Source organism: Castor canadensis, chromosome 4, assembly GCF_047511655.1.
Source record: "Castor canadensis chromosome 4, mCasCan1.hap1v2, whole genome shotgun sequence".
Taxonomy (NCBI): domain Eukaryota; kingdom Metazoa; phylum Chordata; class Mammalia; order Rodentia; family Castoridae; genus Castor; species Castor canadensis.
In genome coordinates this window covers 122845140-122862841 of record NC_133389.1, presented here as the reverse complement: position 1 = coordinate 122862841, position 17702 = coordinate 122845140, and the positions used below count along the sequence as shown (strand labels likewise).

Below are 17702 nucleotides of genomic sequence, written 5' to 3'. Positions count from 1 at the left end.
GATGGACAGAAGCTTTTTAGTTTTATGAGGTCCCATTTATCTATGCTATCTCTTAGTTGCTGTGCTGCTGGTGTTTCGTTCAGAAAGTTCTTACCTATACCTACTAACTCCAGAGTATTTCCTACTCTTTCCTGTACCAACTTTAGAGTTTGGGGTCTGATATTAAGATCCTTGATCCATTTTGAGTTAATCTTGGTATAGGGTGATATACATGGATCTAGTTTCATTTTTTTGCAGACTGCTAACCAGTTTTCCTAGCAGTTTTTGTTGAAGAGGCTGTCTTTTCTCCATCATATATTTTTAGCACCTTTGTCAAAGACAAGTTGGTTATAGTTGTGTGTCTTCATATCTGGGTCCTCTATTCTGTTCCACTGGTTCTTCATGTCTGTTTTTGTGCCAGTACCATGCTGTTTTTATTGTTATTGCTTTGTAATATAGTTTGAAGTCAGGTATTTTGATACTTCCTGCATTGTTCTTTTGACTGAGTATTGCCTTGGCTATTCGTGGCTTCCTGTGTTTCCATATAAATTTCACGGTAGATTTTTCGATCTCTTTAATGAATGTCATTGGAATTTTGATGGGAATTGCATTAAACATGTAGATTACTTTTGGGAGTATCGACATTTTTTCTATGTTGATTCTACCAATCCATGAGCATGGGAGATCTCTCCACTTTCTATAGTCTTCCTCAATCTCTTTCTTCAGAAGTATATAGTTTTCCTTGTAGAGGTTGTTCACATCCTTTGTTAGGTTTACACCTAGGTATTTGATTTTTTTTTGAGGCTATTGTAAATGGAATTTTTTTCATATATTCTTTTTCAGTTTGTTCATTATTAGTGTATATAAATGCTAATGATTTTTCTATGTTGATTTTATATCCTGCTACCTTGCTGTAGCTATTGATGGTGTCTAGGAGCTTCTGAGTAGAGTTTTTTTGGGTCTTTAAGGTATAGGATCATGTTGTCTGCAAATAGGGATATTTTGACAGTTTCTTTACCTATTTGTATTCCTTTTACTCCTTCTTCTTGCCTAATTGCTCTTAGCCAGAAATTTTTAGAAAAATATGCAGGAGATCATTTTCATGTTCTGTGGGTTGACTAAGCTCTTAGACTTGAAACTTAAAGCCATAAAATATTGTTTTTTAACTTTCCATTAAAGACTTACATCAGAAATCAAAATCCTGCCACAAAAGACCCATTGAGGTGAAAAGACAAGTTACTGACTGCGAGAATATATTTGCCAACCTTGGAGTAGGATGTAGAATATATAAAGAATTCTCAAAACTCAATGTTAAAAAAATCTATATTCTAATTAAATAATGGGAAAAAGACCTGGATAAACATTTTATGAAGGATATAAAGATGGCAAATAAGCAAATGAAAAATGTTCCATAAAAGTAGTGACTAGGGAAATATAAATTAAAATAAAAATGAGATCACTATATAACTATCAGAGTTTAAATTTAAAATTTAAAATTTAAAATCTTTTAAAAATAGTGAAAACTCTAAATGAGAATGATGGGGATGATGACCATATGTTGCTGCTGGGAACAAAATGTGTTACAGTTACTCTGAGAAACAGCTTGGCAATTTAAAAAAATTAAACATGCAGCTACCATATGACCTAGCAATTCTACTCTTGGGGATTCATCTCAGAGAATGAAAACTGTGTTCCCATTAAAAACCTGTACACAAATATTTACAGTATCTTTATTTTTAATAGGCAAAAACTGGAAACAACCAAGTATCCTTTAATGTGAGTGGGTTAAACAAACTGTGATATATTTATCCGTACTATGGAATCCTATTTAACGATAAAAAGGAACAAACTATTGATGATGAAAGACATCAACAGTTAATGAATATCAAAGAATTAGGCTGAGTGAACAAAAGCCCATCTCAAAGGCTGTATACTTAAACTTTTCCATTTATATAATATTCTTGAAATGATAAAATTATAGCAGTGGAGAACAAAACTATTGGCAAGGGCTGAGGAGGGAATGGGAACTGGATAGAAGTACATGTAGGTATAAAAGGGAAATGCAGGGAGCCTGTGGTGACGAGAATGTCCTGGTCTTGATTATGTCAATGCAACACATTCTGGTTGTAACATTGCCCTATAGTTTTGCAAGATGTTAACCATTGGTGGTGGGAACTGGATAAAAATCGTATTCTATATTGCTGTATTACTTTTTACAACTTCATGTGCATTTATACTTACCAAAATAAAAAGTTTCATTAAAAGCAAAAACAAAACAGTTTCCTGGGGGAGAGGATGGGGGTGGAGAATGGTCATGGATTCTCTGAAATGAAAATCTGGCCAGTCTTCAGCATGCTACCATACCACATGGTTGTTCTATAAAGCAACCAAAGATATGTCATTTGTCTGTAGGCAGATGTCCTATAATTAAGGAATTCAGAGTCACCGTGGTAAGTAGGACTAGGACTTGGACACATTTCTGTCAGCTTCTGACAGTCTGGAGTTGTCACTTATAATCACTCTAATATCATAGTGTTTTTGTAATATAGGAAACCAACTGAAAGGAAAATTCCTTATTTGGCAGTGCACTAAAGACTTCCGATGTATTTAAAAAGAAAAATCTATGGCTTCAGTAAATATGAAACTTGACGTATAAATTGAATGACACAATTTTATGATGCTTCTGTTCTATAAAAAGCAAGATAAGACTCCTTATATCTTCATATTTTATAAAACATTTCTTGTCTTTCCTCTCTAATTGTCATCACTCTCATCTCTTTAACAAATGAGCCAGAGGAATTTTAATTCATTAAAGTAGCTTCATGTCAGTTTTTTTAAAGGTGCCAATCTATGATTCAGTTGTATACTTTATAGAATCCTTTCTGGAGTTTGATGATCACTGAACTTTCCACCATGTGGATATTGAAGAGCTGGCTGTGCAGACAAGGTAGCCAAGCCAGGCCTGCTGTTTGCCTTCCTGTGATCCAGAAATAGTCTCAAGTCATCTGTAGGCCCCAATAACCTCTTCTTCTCATAAAGTAGAAGCAAGCTAACCATTCACTTCAGGGTCACCTCACGAGTGAAAAGAGTCATAAACCACTCATCTCCTTATCTGAACCATCCCCAGTGCTAGAACTCTCCTGGACTTTGCTCCAAGAAATCCCAGAGCTGGATGGCTACCACATACTCTCAATCCATATAGGTTTGCGACTGGCTACTGCATTTTTCATGACAGGTTCTCCATCACTTCTGCTTATGAACAATCAGTGCACCACAGGAACTCTTAAATAAAACTTTTGATACCCAAATTTAATTTCATTACCTGAGCACTGGCTTATATCCACATTAGAAGGGTTTCCTCATAATACTATACTACACACATTACACAGAGATGCTAAGCTTTTATAAGAGCTCTGGTTATGAATACTTCTGTCTGGTGTGTGTGTGTGTGTGTGTGTGTGTGTGTGTGTGTGAGATTTCTTTAGGTCTTGTTCATTCTTCAGGTTACCATTAGTTATCGTGAAAGACTGGAAGTGGTGAGTATTTGACCTGGTTTGGAGGTTGTCAGAAGAATTGGCTATGGCAGTTTTTCTTCTTCTTAATTAGAATTTTGAAAGCTAAAGCAAAATCAAGAAACATCTATTTATGACCTACATGGTACAGGTTTTGTTCCAGAATTTGGGCAGTGTGACCAAGCAGAATAAAGCTAGCTAGCCCCTTTCTCATTTAGCTTATAATCTACTAGCAAGAAAACACAAATATATTTAATATAAGTTTTTCTAATAAAGAAATGAATAGTTCCAGGTGGCAAAAAATCTTGTGGAATAATAACTTGTTCTATAGTAAATGAATTATATTGCAGTGCTTGGTCTCAGTTTGGTAGAGGGAGAGTATAATTTAAGTCATAAAAAGAAGACCTGACAGGGAGCAGAAGTGACACAGAGTAAGGGCATCCTTACTAAAGATGCTGCTTCTGATTTTCTAAAGAGATAGACTTTTTATCAGCATGGGTATCAACCAATATGTTAGTTTTCTAATTAATAAAATTCCTTATTTCCTGAAAGCAATTGCAGAATATTTTCTCCTGCCTTCCCAGCCCTGGCAATCCCAAACTCTGCTGGGAAAAACCCCAAAGTACTTTCTTGTAATTCCCTGCAAATGTGGGTTCAACTTTTGAGATTGTCCTGGTGAGGGAAGCTTTACAGGCAATAGCCAGCAAGCCAGCAGTAAGACAAAGGGTGAATGCAGTGCTTTTCTCCCCATGGGAAGATGGCACACATTTTCTGGTGCCACTCTAGGGTGGAGAAGTTGAAAAGCCAGTTTAGACTCCTAGAAGAGGCAACAGGAAGCCTGAGTTACAGCACTCTTCTTTCTGTGTCTTTTCAGACAGTCTGCCTGACTTCTAAAACCTTTCTTCAGCTATGATTACTCTGTCTCTGCATGTGCACAAGCAAAATGTGCCAAGATGAACTGAGCACTGGGCAGCTATTTATGGTCTCCTCTCCTCTAGCAACTTCTGATTAATTATTTCACAATCCTAGCGTCTCTGCCTATAGAAATAAAGGGGATGAACATACTTGCTGTGACTGGTATCATGAGAACTATTTAGGGATTTGGTTGGATTGTTTGTAATTATGCATAAATATAACACCTTACTCATATTTAATAGAAATTTATAACAGCATATTTTAAGTCTGCTGTGTCTACAAATGTAATCCTTAGTAGCTTGATCCTGCTTATAAGTTTTAACATTTTCTCCCTCTTTTGAAGGCTGGTGGACGTTGAAAATGAGATGATCAAGTTTGCCAGTGTCTATGCTGGAATTGGTGTTGCAGTACTTATTACAGCCTATATTCAAGTTAGTAGCTCCTCCGTTTTGTTTGTAGATCAATTTCTGGGCCCAGAGACATTACAACGAAGTGCAAAGTGTTGTCTTTAGCCTTTAAGGTATTCAGAAGCCCTAAGGACCACAGCTCTGCATCCAGAGTACTTGAGAGAATGGGGAGGAGTCTTCCTTCAGACAACCAAAGAGGATACAAGAAGTTGTCCGGGGAGTTGGGGGAGAGACTTGTAGATGCAATGTCCTGGCCTTCTCTGCTTTATTCTCTTTTCTGAGCCCAGAAATGGGTAGCCGTGGTGTGTTTTTAAGGGGAGGCCGAATAGGCTGGAGAAAGCACGAGGAAGGAAAGGAAAGCAAAATGCTCTTTCCCTTTCTTTGTTCATTGCTGGGGTCTCACAGTATTCCAGCCCAGTTTTGTAAATCTGAATACACATGTTCGTGATGTAAGTAATGGGAGAACTTAGGTTTACCTAACCCTTACTGAAGAAGAAAAACATTTCATTTTGCTACCTTCTATAGAAAAAATAATGAGCTGCCCCTCCCCTATTTATTCCAGGTAGTAGTACTTGTAAAAAAGAATGAACCCTTTCGTGCTGACATCAGGAGTTTTCATGATAAAATTACTGTTGTTAATTAGAGGAAATCTATCAGCAGATTAGATTCCCTGCTTGTGTCATAATTTTTGTCTCCCATTTCCTGAAAACCATTGCCTGAAAACTACATACGACTACTTACAGTAGGTTCCTGGGGAGGAAACTTCTCTCAGAAGTGGTGTATACAAACAGTGATTGTAGACCAGTGATGCCTTAGTTCAGTATTTTACTCCTGGAGAAACTGAAACTCAGTATGTTCTGAAAGCCATGGGCTTATGTTGTCAGAACTGCATTCAAAGCAGACCTCTACCCACTGCCCAAAGTTGTCCAGCTCACTCCACTGTTAGCAGCAAGAACCAGAGTTCATACCTTGGTTCCCAAGAACATGTGTTTTGTGACTTTTTCCCCTCCTTATTTCAACAATTACATGGAAAGTATTATCATCCAAGAATAAAAGGAATCAACAAACCGTTTTAACACTGCAATGCTAACCACTCCTCTATCCATTTCCAGATATGCGTTTGGATAATTACTGGAGCTCGGCAAGTTGAGAAAATGAGAAAAATTTACTTTAGGAGAATAATGAGAATGGAAATTGGATGGTTTGACTGTAATTCTGTGGGAGAGCTGAATACAAAATTCTCTGAGTGAGTAGCTGATACAGCAATGTTTTAGTGTCTTTTTTACGTAATAAAATTTGTTTCTAAATTAAATAACAAATTAAAAACATTTTCAGTTAGATTTGACATGTTTTGTCTGAAGTTGGGCTTTCATAGGTAACCTGGCATTGTTACTGGGCAATGCCCTATAAATAAAAATTAAAAGCCAAGATACTACAATGGGGTTTATAGACTCTTGATTAAAATATTATAAATAAAGTATTATAGAAGATAGTTTAAAGAAATAGAGTTATTTTCCTCAGAAAGAGATGGAGAGAGGGATGTCACAATGCAATTAGATGTCCTGCTGTATCTGTGGAGTCAGTGTCTGCACACGGAAACAAAAAAAATTTGAAGACTAGTTTGAGAAATCCAGTTTACAATCAAATACCATTTGGATCATTAATGGTACCCCAGAAATTCTGAATGAGCCTTGATTAATTAGAACCAGTTGAACTCTATTTAATTGAACTCTGGGGTCCTATGAAAGACAGTGTATAACGAAGGTAAAGCAGAATGGAAGGTGAGGCCCAGAGATTCCAGCATTCACTCTGCCCCTTATTCACTGTGACCTTGAACAGGTACTTAACCTTGTGAGAATACAATGGTCTGTTCTCTGGGAAATGTGTTTAGGTTCTTTCTTGCCAAGTCCCTAGCTGTATTTGTTCCCTCTGGGCAAGAGAGGAAGGGAATATTCTCAGGTGTATGAATTTAATGTAATTATTTTCAACCAATATTCTAGATTGCTTACTTTATACAATCCTGCTTGGAACCATCTTAAAGCCTGGTAGGAGGAAAACGAGGAGCAAGCAAATAAATCAGAGCTAACACATGTTGAGTGTTTATTACTTGACAGGCACTGTTCTACATGATTTGCATATGTTATTATCTCCATTTTATAGATAAGGACACTGAACCACAGAATGGTTGAGTAATTTGCCTAAGAAGAGTTTATATTCGAATTCAGTCTGGTTCCAGAGCCTGTGCCCTTAGCCACTAGTCTCTTCCTCTTTCTCTCTCTCTCTCTCTCTCTCTCTCTCCTCCTCCCCCTTCACCCCCCTACCAAGTACATTGCTATGGAAACACAGAGAGGAAGATATGACTTCTTTCTGAGGCTTGTCCAAGGTTTATGAATGAGGTGGTGTAGCTAAAAGGATAGAACCTTGAGGCTAAAGGCTGTAGCAGTTCTGAAGAAAGAAAGATGCCTCTTCAGACAGACCAGTAATATTAGCTCTAAGAAAGAAGGAGGCAAGATGGCTTCCCAAAGCCTTTATCAACATTGGAAGGCCATCAGCTGGGAAAGCTAAATTGAGACAAACTTAGCTGGCTATGAGGTGAGTTTTGATAACATCTCAAGGTGCAACAGTTTTCAAGATTTAAGAAGCTGTGTTGTTGCCCAAGGGTGACAGTGGAGCAGTGATGGGGGTGCTTAGGGAACAGAAAGATATTTGAATTGACCAAATTCAGTTTCAATAATCAAAGTCTCTCTTGTTTCTAGTAATATTAATAAAATCAATGATGCCATTGCCGACCAACTGGCCGTTTTTATTCAGCGTATCACCTCAGCCCTCTTTGGGTTCCTGTTGGGATTTTACAGGGGTTGGAAACTGACGTTGGTTATTATTTCTGCCAGCCCTCTCATTGGCATTGGAGCAGCCATCATTGGTCTGGTAAGAATGCCTTTTTGCTTCCCTGTCTGGGGAGACATTTGTCCTCATAAATAACCAAAAAATAAGAAGATTGATTTTCTTTTCCTGAGCATGTTTAGTTAATATAATTATCACTATTTTGATTTACTCTGTTTGATTATTCCCTGCTATCAACTGCCATTACATCTAGGAATGAATGATGCTTTGAGAAGGTAAATATTATTTTACTAACAGCAATCAGCCACATTTATTGAGCATTTACTTTTTTGCCAGGAACTTTTAGGAGCTTCATATTCATCATTACTTCTAATCCTTATTATGATCTTATAAATAAAAGTTCTCATTTTAAATATAAGAGCTTGAGGCTCAAAAAGGTAAAAGATGTGTCTGGAGACTGCCCAGTTAGCACCACAGGATTCAAGTCCAAGGGAACCTGACTTCAAATCCCCACCCACTCTTCAATAGGCTTGCCATGTTCTCCCAAGCTCAGATGTTTCCCTCTCAAAAGCACAGCAAGTATGCCCAAAAACAAGCACATAAAAGGGATGTTTGCAATCACAGCTTTGTCTCCATTCCATCTGGTCAGCTTCAGAGAAGTTGTCTGAGCCATACTACTGTTACAGTCTCTGTTCCTCAGCTAGTCAAGCCAAGACAAAGGATAGGAGTAGGAATTTGGGGCCACTCCAGTTTAAAACTCTCCCAAGGATGGAGAAATTATTTCTGACCACATTATTTCAGCCACATTAGATACCTGAGAGTAGAATTTAAGTGAAAAGCTGCACAACACCCATATATAATTGAGCAGCAAGTACCAATCTCCATCATGAGATTTTCTAGCAAAATATTCTCATTGTCCACCTGTTACATTTCTTCATCAGCTCCCAGGTAATATAGGAAATGGTTTAGAGTGACAATAGTAACGAACACAGTTTACTAAGACACAACCTGGTCCTACTACTAGCAAGTTTGTGTGGCTCATGAAAACCCATCAAAACCTCAGTTTCCTCATTTTCAAAACAGGTATAATACCTCTCCATATCATTGTGATTGTTCAGTGCATGATTGACGTTATGCACTTATGCACAGAGTCTAGCACAGAATCAATTGCTAAAGCGATATTTTATTATTTTAAAAATCCATTACATCACCCAAACTTTACAATTGTCTTTCCAACCACTTTCCTGCTATGTTCCAGGGAACCCTCAACTTCCACTGAAAGATGTGAGGGACTCTGCAAACATTTGATTCGGCTTGCTGTTGTTTTCAAATACATTTAATCTCTTTCTTCACACTTGGGATGAATGGATGTACACATTCCAGTGGATCACATGCCACCTTTTACCATGCTGGAGACTAAAAACACTGCCAAATTAACCTGATTTTAAACAGATTTAAGAATATAGTCTCTTGTGTCATCTCATTACCCTAACTTCTTATAAATGTGTCATTGATTTGGAATGTTGTAACTCTGTACTCATCTCTTCTGGCATTCATGTCTATGCATGTTTGTTGCTGTAAAATAATATAAGAAAACTTACTAGGCTCAAGTCACAGGCAGGACACACACATGCAAAGGCAGAGACAGGCAACATTTGACACTTTAGATGTTAATGTGGGTTGTGTATGTTTCTGTCAGTCTTTGTGTCAAGGATGGAAAACATGAGCAATTTTCAGATATTTTCAAATCCATGTTTCTTAAGCTCCTGGGTCAATTAACTGACCTGTCCTGAGCTTACTTAATGTGCTATTACAATAAAATACCTATTCCATTTACAACCCTGTAATTTTCTCACTACTGTGCTACAAATGCATGTTTCAGGAATAAATTAGATAGAGTGTGATAAAAACTGCAAATGCAATCCATAATACCTAAAATGTAAATTTTAATGTTGATGAAAATAGCCTTATTTTCTTCACTCTTACCTTTTCACTTCACAAGTTTTATAAAATATGGACTGATGAAAGAGTAAACACCTTGCTAAACTATTTACTTATTTTATGTTTTAGAATTCTATCTAATATTTTACTTGTTAGTAGTTTCATTGCTAAAAGTTTTGAAAAACCTTTGGAAGATAAAAATCCCTTCATCTGGGTCATACATATTTTTTTAGATTTCTAAATTAATTGATCTTCCAAAATATTTGCTTTTCCTCCTTCTTTCTTAATCTGCACCAGGGGTTTCTTTTAAGGTTAATTTTGGACTAAGTCCACTCAGATTAAAATCCAAGTCTAATTTTAGAAAAAAGAACTTGTTTACTGTTTAGCACAGAAGTCTTTTAATTTCTGCTTGTAAAAATCAAAATTATAGTTAAGTGCCTGTGGTTTTGTCAAAGTGGTATAATGTTTACCTAAAACTTTCTCCTCTGGAATTGTCCCTTGAAAGGTTGTGTCTTTGCATTTTCTGATTCTCTCTGGTCTGTACTGCAACCAACTATGCTGCCCACATGGGGCTCCAGTCTTTGCTGCTGGTGTTTGTCTATAAATTTTGCAATTGTTTCTGGCTAATGTAGCAATGAAATATGACATAGTTTGACTTGGGAACCTCATTATACCAAAACACTTTAGTGTTACAGAATGACCTATTTGGGGCTTATTTTCTGTTAGAGTTTTTGAGACTGATTTTCAATGGAGTCATTTTAATATATCAAAAACCAAACACCATGGTTGAGGCTTAACAAAGATCAAACTTAGACCGATTTTTCCCTCTTGTGTTATACTAAGAATCTAGTGTTGTATTAAACCATGCTACATGTTTGCTCAGTTGAATGAATCACTGAAGGACAGACTGACTTAATCTAATAACATAGTCTTCACGTTTTCTTTCTCCCTTTGAATTTTAGAGTGTGGCCAAGTTCACAGACCTTGAGTTGAAGGCTTATGCCAAAGCAGGGTCTGTGGCTGATGAAGTCATTTCATCTATTCGAACAGTGGCTGCTTTTGGTGGAGAGAAAAAAGAGGTGGAAAGGTTGGTTAATTGAATGTCTGTCACTTACCTGAATTTCATCAGTCATTTATGGTTCCTTGCTGTTTCCTCGTTTTGTACAAAGCGGCAGATCCACTGTGGTCTGTAGCAACCTAAGGGAGCATTTGTTCAGGAGGTAGCTAAGCAGAGTAATTTAGGTTGGTCAAATCACTACAAGACGTGCAAGCCTTGAGCAATGTGTGTTTGAAGATGTTCCAGCTGGTGACTTTTAGAACGCCAACCTAGGTTAGGTATTTATTTCACACTGATGACGTATGTGCTGTGCACGTCATATAGAGCTTTACCTGCTTCTCTTTAACACTGGTTGCTGCCATTATAGGAAAACCTACATGACACACTACACTGATACCCTAGAAATACAAAAAAATAAAAAGCATTTAAATCAGAAAGGAAGAAGCTAAATCGTCTCTGCTTTCAGATGACATTTTTTGGGGGGAGGGTGAGACTGGAGTTTGAACTCAGGGCTTCATGCTTGTAAGACAGGCACTCCACTGGTTGAACAACACCTCCAGTTCATTTTGCTCTTGTTATTTTGGAGATGGAGTTCTCATATACTATTTGCCCTGGCTGGCCCTGAACTGCAATCTTCCCGATCTCAGCCTTCCAAATAGCTAGGATTACAGGAGTCAGCCACTGGTGCCTGGCTTTCAGATAACATATAACACAGAGAATACCCTGAAGACTACCAAACAATGTTAGAGGTAACAAAAATTTTAGCAAAGTTTCAGGATACAAAACCAATATACAAAAATTAGTAAAATTTCTATACACTAACAATGAACTATCAGAGACAGAAATCAAGAAAACAATCTCATTTATAATAGGTACACAAAATTAAAATACTTAGGAATAAATTTAACCAAAAAGGAGAAAGATCTGTACACTGAAAACCATATAACTTTCATGAACAAAATTGAAGAAAACACAAATAATGGAAAGATGCTCTGTGTTTGTGGATTTAAAGAATGACTATCATTAAAATCTTGATACTTTCAAGAGCAATGTACAGATTTAATGCAATCCCCATCAAAATTCCAATGGGATTTTCCATGGAAATAGAAAAAAATCTTAAATTCATATGCAATCACAAATGACCCCAAATAACAAAAGCAATCTTGAGCAAAAGGAACACAGTTAGAGGCATGACACTATCTGATCTCAAAATCTGCTACACAGCTACAGTAATCCAAACAGCATACTGATGAGAAAACAGACACACAGACCAATGGAGTAGAGTAGAGGCTGAGAAATAAGTCTACATGCTTCTCACCATTGATTTTTGACAAAGATGCCAAGAACACACAAGCAGGAGAGAACAGTCTCTTTAATGAATGGTGTTGGGTAACCTTGAAATCCATATGCAGAAGAATGAAATTATACACTTATCTCACACTGTATAAAAAACCCTCTCAAGATAGGTTTAGAGTTTAAAACTAAGGCCTGAAACTATAAAAGTCCTAGGAGAAAATGCAGGAGAAATGTGTTGGGACACTAGACTGGGAAAGTACTTTTTGGATAAGACCCCCCAAAAGCACAGGAAGCAAAAGCAAAAATAGACAAATGGGATTGCATCAAGCTTAAAAGCTTCTGCACAACGAAGGAAGAAATCAACAGAATGAAGAAACAAACTACAGAATGGGATAAAATCTATGCAAACTGCATATATTACAAAGGGGTGACATGCAGAATGTATTAGGAACATAAAAACTTCAACAGCAAAAATGTCCCAAATAACTCAACTTAAAAATAGGCAATAGACCTACACAGACATTTTGCAAAGAAGACATATGACTGCCCAACAAATATATCAAAAAACGTTCAGCATCATTAATCAGGAAAAAGCAAAGCAAAACCATGAGACATCCCCTCACCCTAGTAAGAATAGCGGTTAGCAAAAAAGACAAAAGTTAACAAGGGCCAGCAAAGATGTGGAGGAAAGGGAACCCTTGAGCACTTGGGGGAAGTGTACATGAGGAAAGGCTTTATGGGAAGCGGCGTGGAAGTTCCTCCAAAATTAAAACTAGAAATGCCATACAACCTAACAATCCCTCTCCTGGGTACATCCCCAAAGGAAAGGAAATCAGTATGTCGAAGGGACATCCCACCCCTTTGTCTGTTGCCACACTATTCACAATAGCTAAGAAATGGAAACAACCTGGCTGTCTATCAACTGATGCACAGATAAAGAAAATGTAGTAGATATATAGTACCTATGCACAATGGAATACTGTTCAATCACGAAAAAGAATGAAATCCTGTTATTTGTAACAACATGTATAGAACTGACAACTATTATGATAAGTAAAATAAGCCAGGCACAGAAAGAAAGTACCACATGAGTTCCTTCACATGTGGAATCTAAAAAAATCAATCTCAGTTGGAGTGGTGGCACATGCCTATAATCCCAGTTACTTAGGAGGTAGAGGCGGGAAGTTCTTGAGTTTGAGGACAAAATGTATAAAGTTAGAGAGTCCCCATCTCAAAAAATACAAATGAAAGGCTTGGGAGGCGTGGCTCAAGTGGCAGAGTACTTGCCTTAGGCTCAGTCCCCAGCACTGACAAAACAGTTAATCTCCCCGAAGTTGGGAGTAGAACCGCGGTTACCAGAGGCCGGGGTGGGGAGCAGTTGATCACAGGATATGACATTACAGTTAGATAGGAACAAGTTCTGGGCTGAGCTGTTTCACAATAGGGTTAAGTTCTTTCATCTTGAAGAAATGACAAATGTTTGAGGAGATAAACATGTTTTCCCTGATTTAAACATTGCACAATGGGTTCATGGTCCAAAGCATCTTATGCATAATTTTTTGTTTTTATGTGTAAATTAAAAATAAATTTAATTTAAAATTCAAAAGACATAGGAAAAATTTGTTCATTTACTGCAAAACAAATGAAAAAGAAATGACAGCATGATCCTAAATGCAATTCTACACATTTTTATTGAACACATTTTTATTCTGCTACTGGACCATTACATGCTCTTAATAAATCCTGATGGGATTTCCATTTAATCAAACAAAATTTAGCATTGATATTTTATAGACTGTCATTCTAGAGATTAAGTCACGTTTTTGGTGTTACCTCGGTACCTTTTACTTGTTAGGCAACCACTCTACACTTAGCCACATTTCTAGCCCTTTTTGCCTTAGTAATTTTTTATATAGATTCTCACCTTTTTGCCCAATCCTCCTACATCTGCCTTTTATTAGCTAGGATTACAGGTGTGCACCACCACATCCAACCCTAGAGTTTAATTCTCAATGAAAGTAAAAAACCAAGTGACAATGCAGTTATTGAAAATATGATTTTGTTTTATCAAATATTTTTTGAGTTCTTGCTAGGTGCTGCCCGCTAATTTTTATAAAAACCACGAATGAGATGGAAAGTCTTATTTCATGTGTTGTAGACTAGAAGGATTATGTCATTCTAATTGCTACCAAATTCACCAGCAAAAAAAAAAAAAAAAGAGAGAACAGGATTTAAAATCTCTAATATCTTCTTTTCTTTCATTTTTTTCCTCTAATTTCTTTTGGCTTAGCAATGAAGTCACCTTATTTCTCATAAAATAATTTCAGTGGTATATTTTTTCTGCCATGAATGATAATATCTTTTATTGTTAATAAAAGAAGCAATACATGTGTTTAAAATGGTAACAAAGGGCAGACCTTGTTTGTGTCCTATGAAATGTTCAAAATCTCCTGTGAATCTGAGATGTAGAACGTCCCATGGTTATGACCTGACTGGTTCTGTCACACATGGCATCTGACCACAGGGTAAGATGGGTGAAAAGGTGTAGATGTGTTGGTGTGAAGATGTGAACACTAGTTTCAAGTCCAGGGATCTGAAAATACCCAGAGAGTCTTGTTTGCTTATTTGAGGACAATTGCATTATTTCCTGATGGGAAACGATGTAATGGGATGCTAGGAAAAATTCAAATGTGAACAGTGCTAGAGCCCCCATGTCCAGACGTTTATGTTAAAAATTGTTCTCTCTTGGGTCCGGAGTTACCCAAGCTACAATCAACACATGAGACTTTGTTAAGAAACATCATTTAGCATGTTTCATTGCCAGATTCAAACAAACCATAAATAATAGCATGAAAGTGACTGTAGATTTCTTTCCTTAAAGGTGTTCTGTGAGGGAGGTGACTTTATAATTACTGAGTAAACCATTGCACTGTGGCCTATTTAATCTTTATAACTTGAACCATTCCTGCTAAAATGGCTCAAACATTTTCTCTTCACAGGTATGAGAAGAATCTGGTGTTTGCCCAGCGCTGGGGAATTAGAAAAGGGATGGTGATAGGGTTCTTTACTGGATACATGTGGTGTCTTATCTTTTTTTGTTACGCACTGGCCTTCTGGTATGGCTCTACACTCATCCTGGATGGAGACGAATACACACCAGGAACCCTTGTCCAGGTACTCTGATTTTGTTGAGCTAGACACAACATTTCTTGCTGGGTCTCAGATAGGTGGCTTATTCCTTTAGCAGCCAGGGGAGGAAAGTGTCACTGATTTGATGGAGTCCATCTGTAGGAACAGCAATACTCAGCATTTTGTAGAGAAGAGATGCTGAGACCAGCAATTTCATGATTCCAATTCACTGAGATTTTATGACTGTAAGACAAAGATTTTCCAGTTGAGCCCACAAGATAATATGCCACGAAAATGGGAAGTCAGGGATCTCTTAGTTAGAAATGTACAGGTCATATAACCAAACTTAATAATTGCACAGGATTCCTGCCTAATGAACACTTGGGAAACATGGGAGTTACTAAAATATTGAGTCAATCATATCCTCCACTGGATGGGCAATGCAGACGTATTTTATCACTCAGTTGTGCATGCATGCCATTGCTGATACCACAGTTACTTTAATCGTCAGTGTCCTTCCAGTTTGGAAGCACTGAATAAAACTCAAGAATCTGGTTTTGTGGTTCTCGTCTTTAAGTATCCTGCTAGTTGGACTGTGGCTTCCTCTGCTTTTCCTGTGAAGAATTCAACACTTCAGTCGGTATTTCTGGAGTGTTTATTAAGTGTAGACATTGCAAACTATGTGCCTCTAACGTTAGAGTCAGCTGTTAGTTTCCTCTTAAGTTTAACCTCTCCCTATAATCCTCTGCTTATAGCTCACCTTAACAAGTGATTCTTTGTAAACAGAAGAGACATCTTTCAATGGTATAATTCCTGCCCCAAAGCCCTACAGAGTTCTTCACCATAGTTCTAAGCTGCAAACTATGAAGGCTGAGTTGAGTGTTTTAATCCACTAAACTAATTAGCAATTAGGTTAATCCAGCACATTTTGTGATACACAAAATCATTACAGGCTGCATGGTAATTGGACATAAATGGTAAGTAGCTCACATAAATGACTGTAATTAGTATCACTTGCATATAGACAAAAAAAAAAAAAAACCCGAATTCCACAGCCTATTAGGGAGAGATGAAGGAGAACTGAATGCAGCAAAAGGGTGCTCTGTCACGCCTCTCTTAAGTTTCAGGCTTCAATAAAAGGTAATCACATCAACAAAAGCAATGTCCATTCACTGTATATAAGGTGTCTAGCACTGAGTGCAGTGCTTAGTGTAATTACCATACCTCAACTTCATTCTGCAATTGGCGTCATTTGACTATCACTTCAAAATGAGGGGGAGGCTTTGAGGTTAAGAACTCTTTCCAAGTGGTGACTTGAGGCCTGACCCATTAACCACAGTTTTCCTGCCTGTAGATCTGTCTTCTAAGGGACACAGGCCTCTGTTCCCCAGTGTAGCACACCCACACATCGACTGTTCCAGAACTGCCTCTCTTCCCACACTACTGTCCACAGGGCTACGGGGGACGATATTTGGGGTAAAAATTGCTGCTCTGTCGGGATGTGGGCTGATCCCTATGATGGTATTGGACATTGCCTCTGTCCTGTCTCACTCTCACCTCCCTTAAGAACTTCCAGAGAGGCATTTGCATGAGGCCACAGCTTGTAAAGCGAGGCTGAGCCAGGGTTTGACGCTATACCTCAATTTAAGTCTCCAATTAATCAGCAAAATGTAGTCCACAGGCCAATGTTTGTTCATCACTGGTTTTATGAAGAATGTTCGATTGGACATAGCCACAGTAGCTTATTAACAGATTGTTATGACTGCTTTTGTACTGCATGGTAGAGTTGAGTGATTGCTTCAGATCCCATGTGGTCTGAAGAACCTGAACTATTTACTGTTTGACTTTTACAGAAAACATTTTCTGGCCCTTCCTAGGGCACAGGAAAGCCTCCTTGTTGGGGTAGGAAGACCTCCAGTGAGGGTAACCTTATACCAATTTAGTCCATAAGAACCATTCTGCCTGCTGCCCTTACTACCTCCTAAGTGTGGGTCCTTGATATTTTCCTCTTCACCATTGCCATTGCTATCATGTATATGACTAGTGCTGAACCAATCATCTTTACTCACAGTATGTCATTTAGTCCTCTTGCAATCCTATGAAGTATATACTATCATTATCCCTGTTTTACAGATAAAGAAATTAGGGCTTAAACAGTTAAGTAATCTCTTAGGAAGAACAGTCTGTCATAATGGAAGGGAAGAAGGACAGATGAAGAGAGATCATTTATCCCCAAGCATAGCCTGGAGGATTTAAGGAGAAGGCAAGAATTTAGCCTATCACCTGCGTGGAGCAGCCTTGGCCATGTTCATTGTCCTGCTGTGTGGAATGGAGAGGGAATGAGGTGGCCGAGAGACTGAGGCATTCTATGGCCCAGGTGCTCCAAGGAGGAAACAGAGTGGGGACAGACTTGGGGTAATTTGTTCTGCTGTGATAGAACCATTGGAAGGGTCTGGCCTATGGAAACCTCCATTGGTTGGGATCATTTGATTACCTAAAAAGGCTGCATTCATGCAGAAGCTTGGCAATCAACTATGGCCAATGAAATATCATCCATGCAAGTTATGTGATCAGGAACCATTCTTTGGTGGACAGGATGGGGACAAGAAGACTTGTGTTCTT

At 37.9% G+C, this 17702-nt stretch overlaps 1 protein-coding gene across 2 annotated transcripts in view; it reads left to right on the top strand.

Annotated features, from left to right (window-relative positions):
• Abcb11 (ATP binding cassette subfamily B member 11) overlaps positions 1-17702 on the top strand; it is an 89834-nt gene that overhangs the window by 20358 nt on the left and 51774 nt on the right. For both annotated transcript variants that reach the window (XM_020167978.2, XM_074071044.1), the window contains 5 exons: positions 4750-4837; positions 5926-6059; positions 7570-7741; positions 10561-10685; positions 14951-15125. In XM_020167978.2, coding sequence (XP_020023567.2) covers positions 4750-4837; positions 5926-6059; positions 7570-7741; positions 10561-10685; positions 14951-15125 — 694 coding nt within the window. The remainder of the gene's footprint in view (positions 1-4749; positions 4838-5925; positions 6060-7569; positions 7742-10560; positions 10686-14950; positions 15126-17702) is intronic.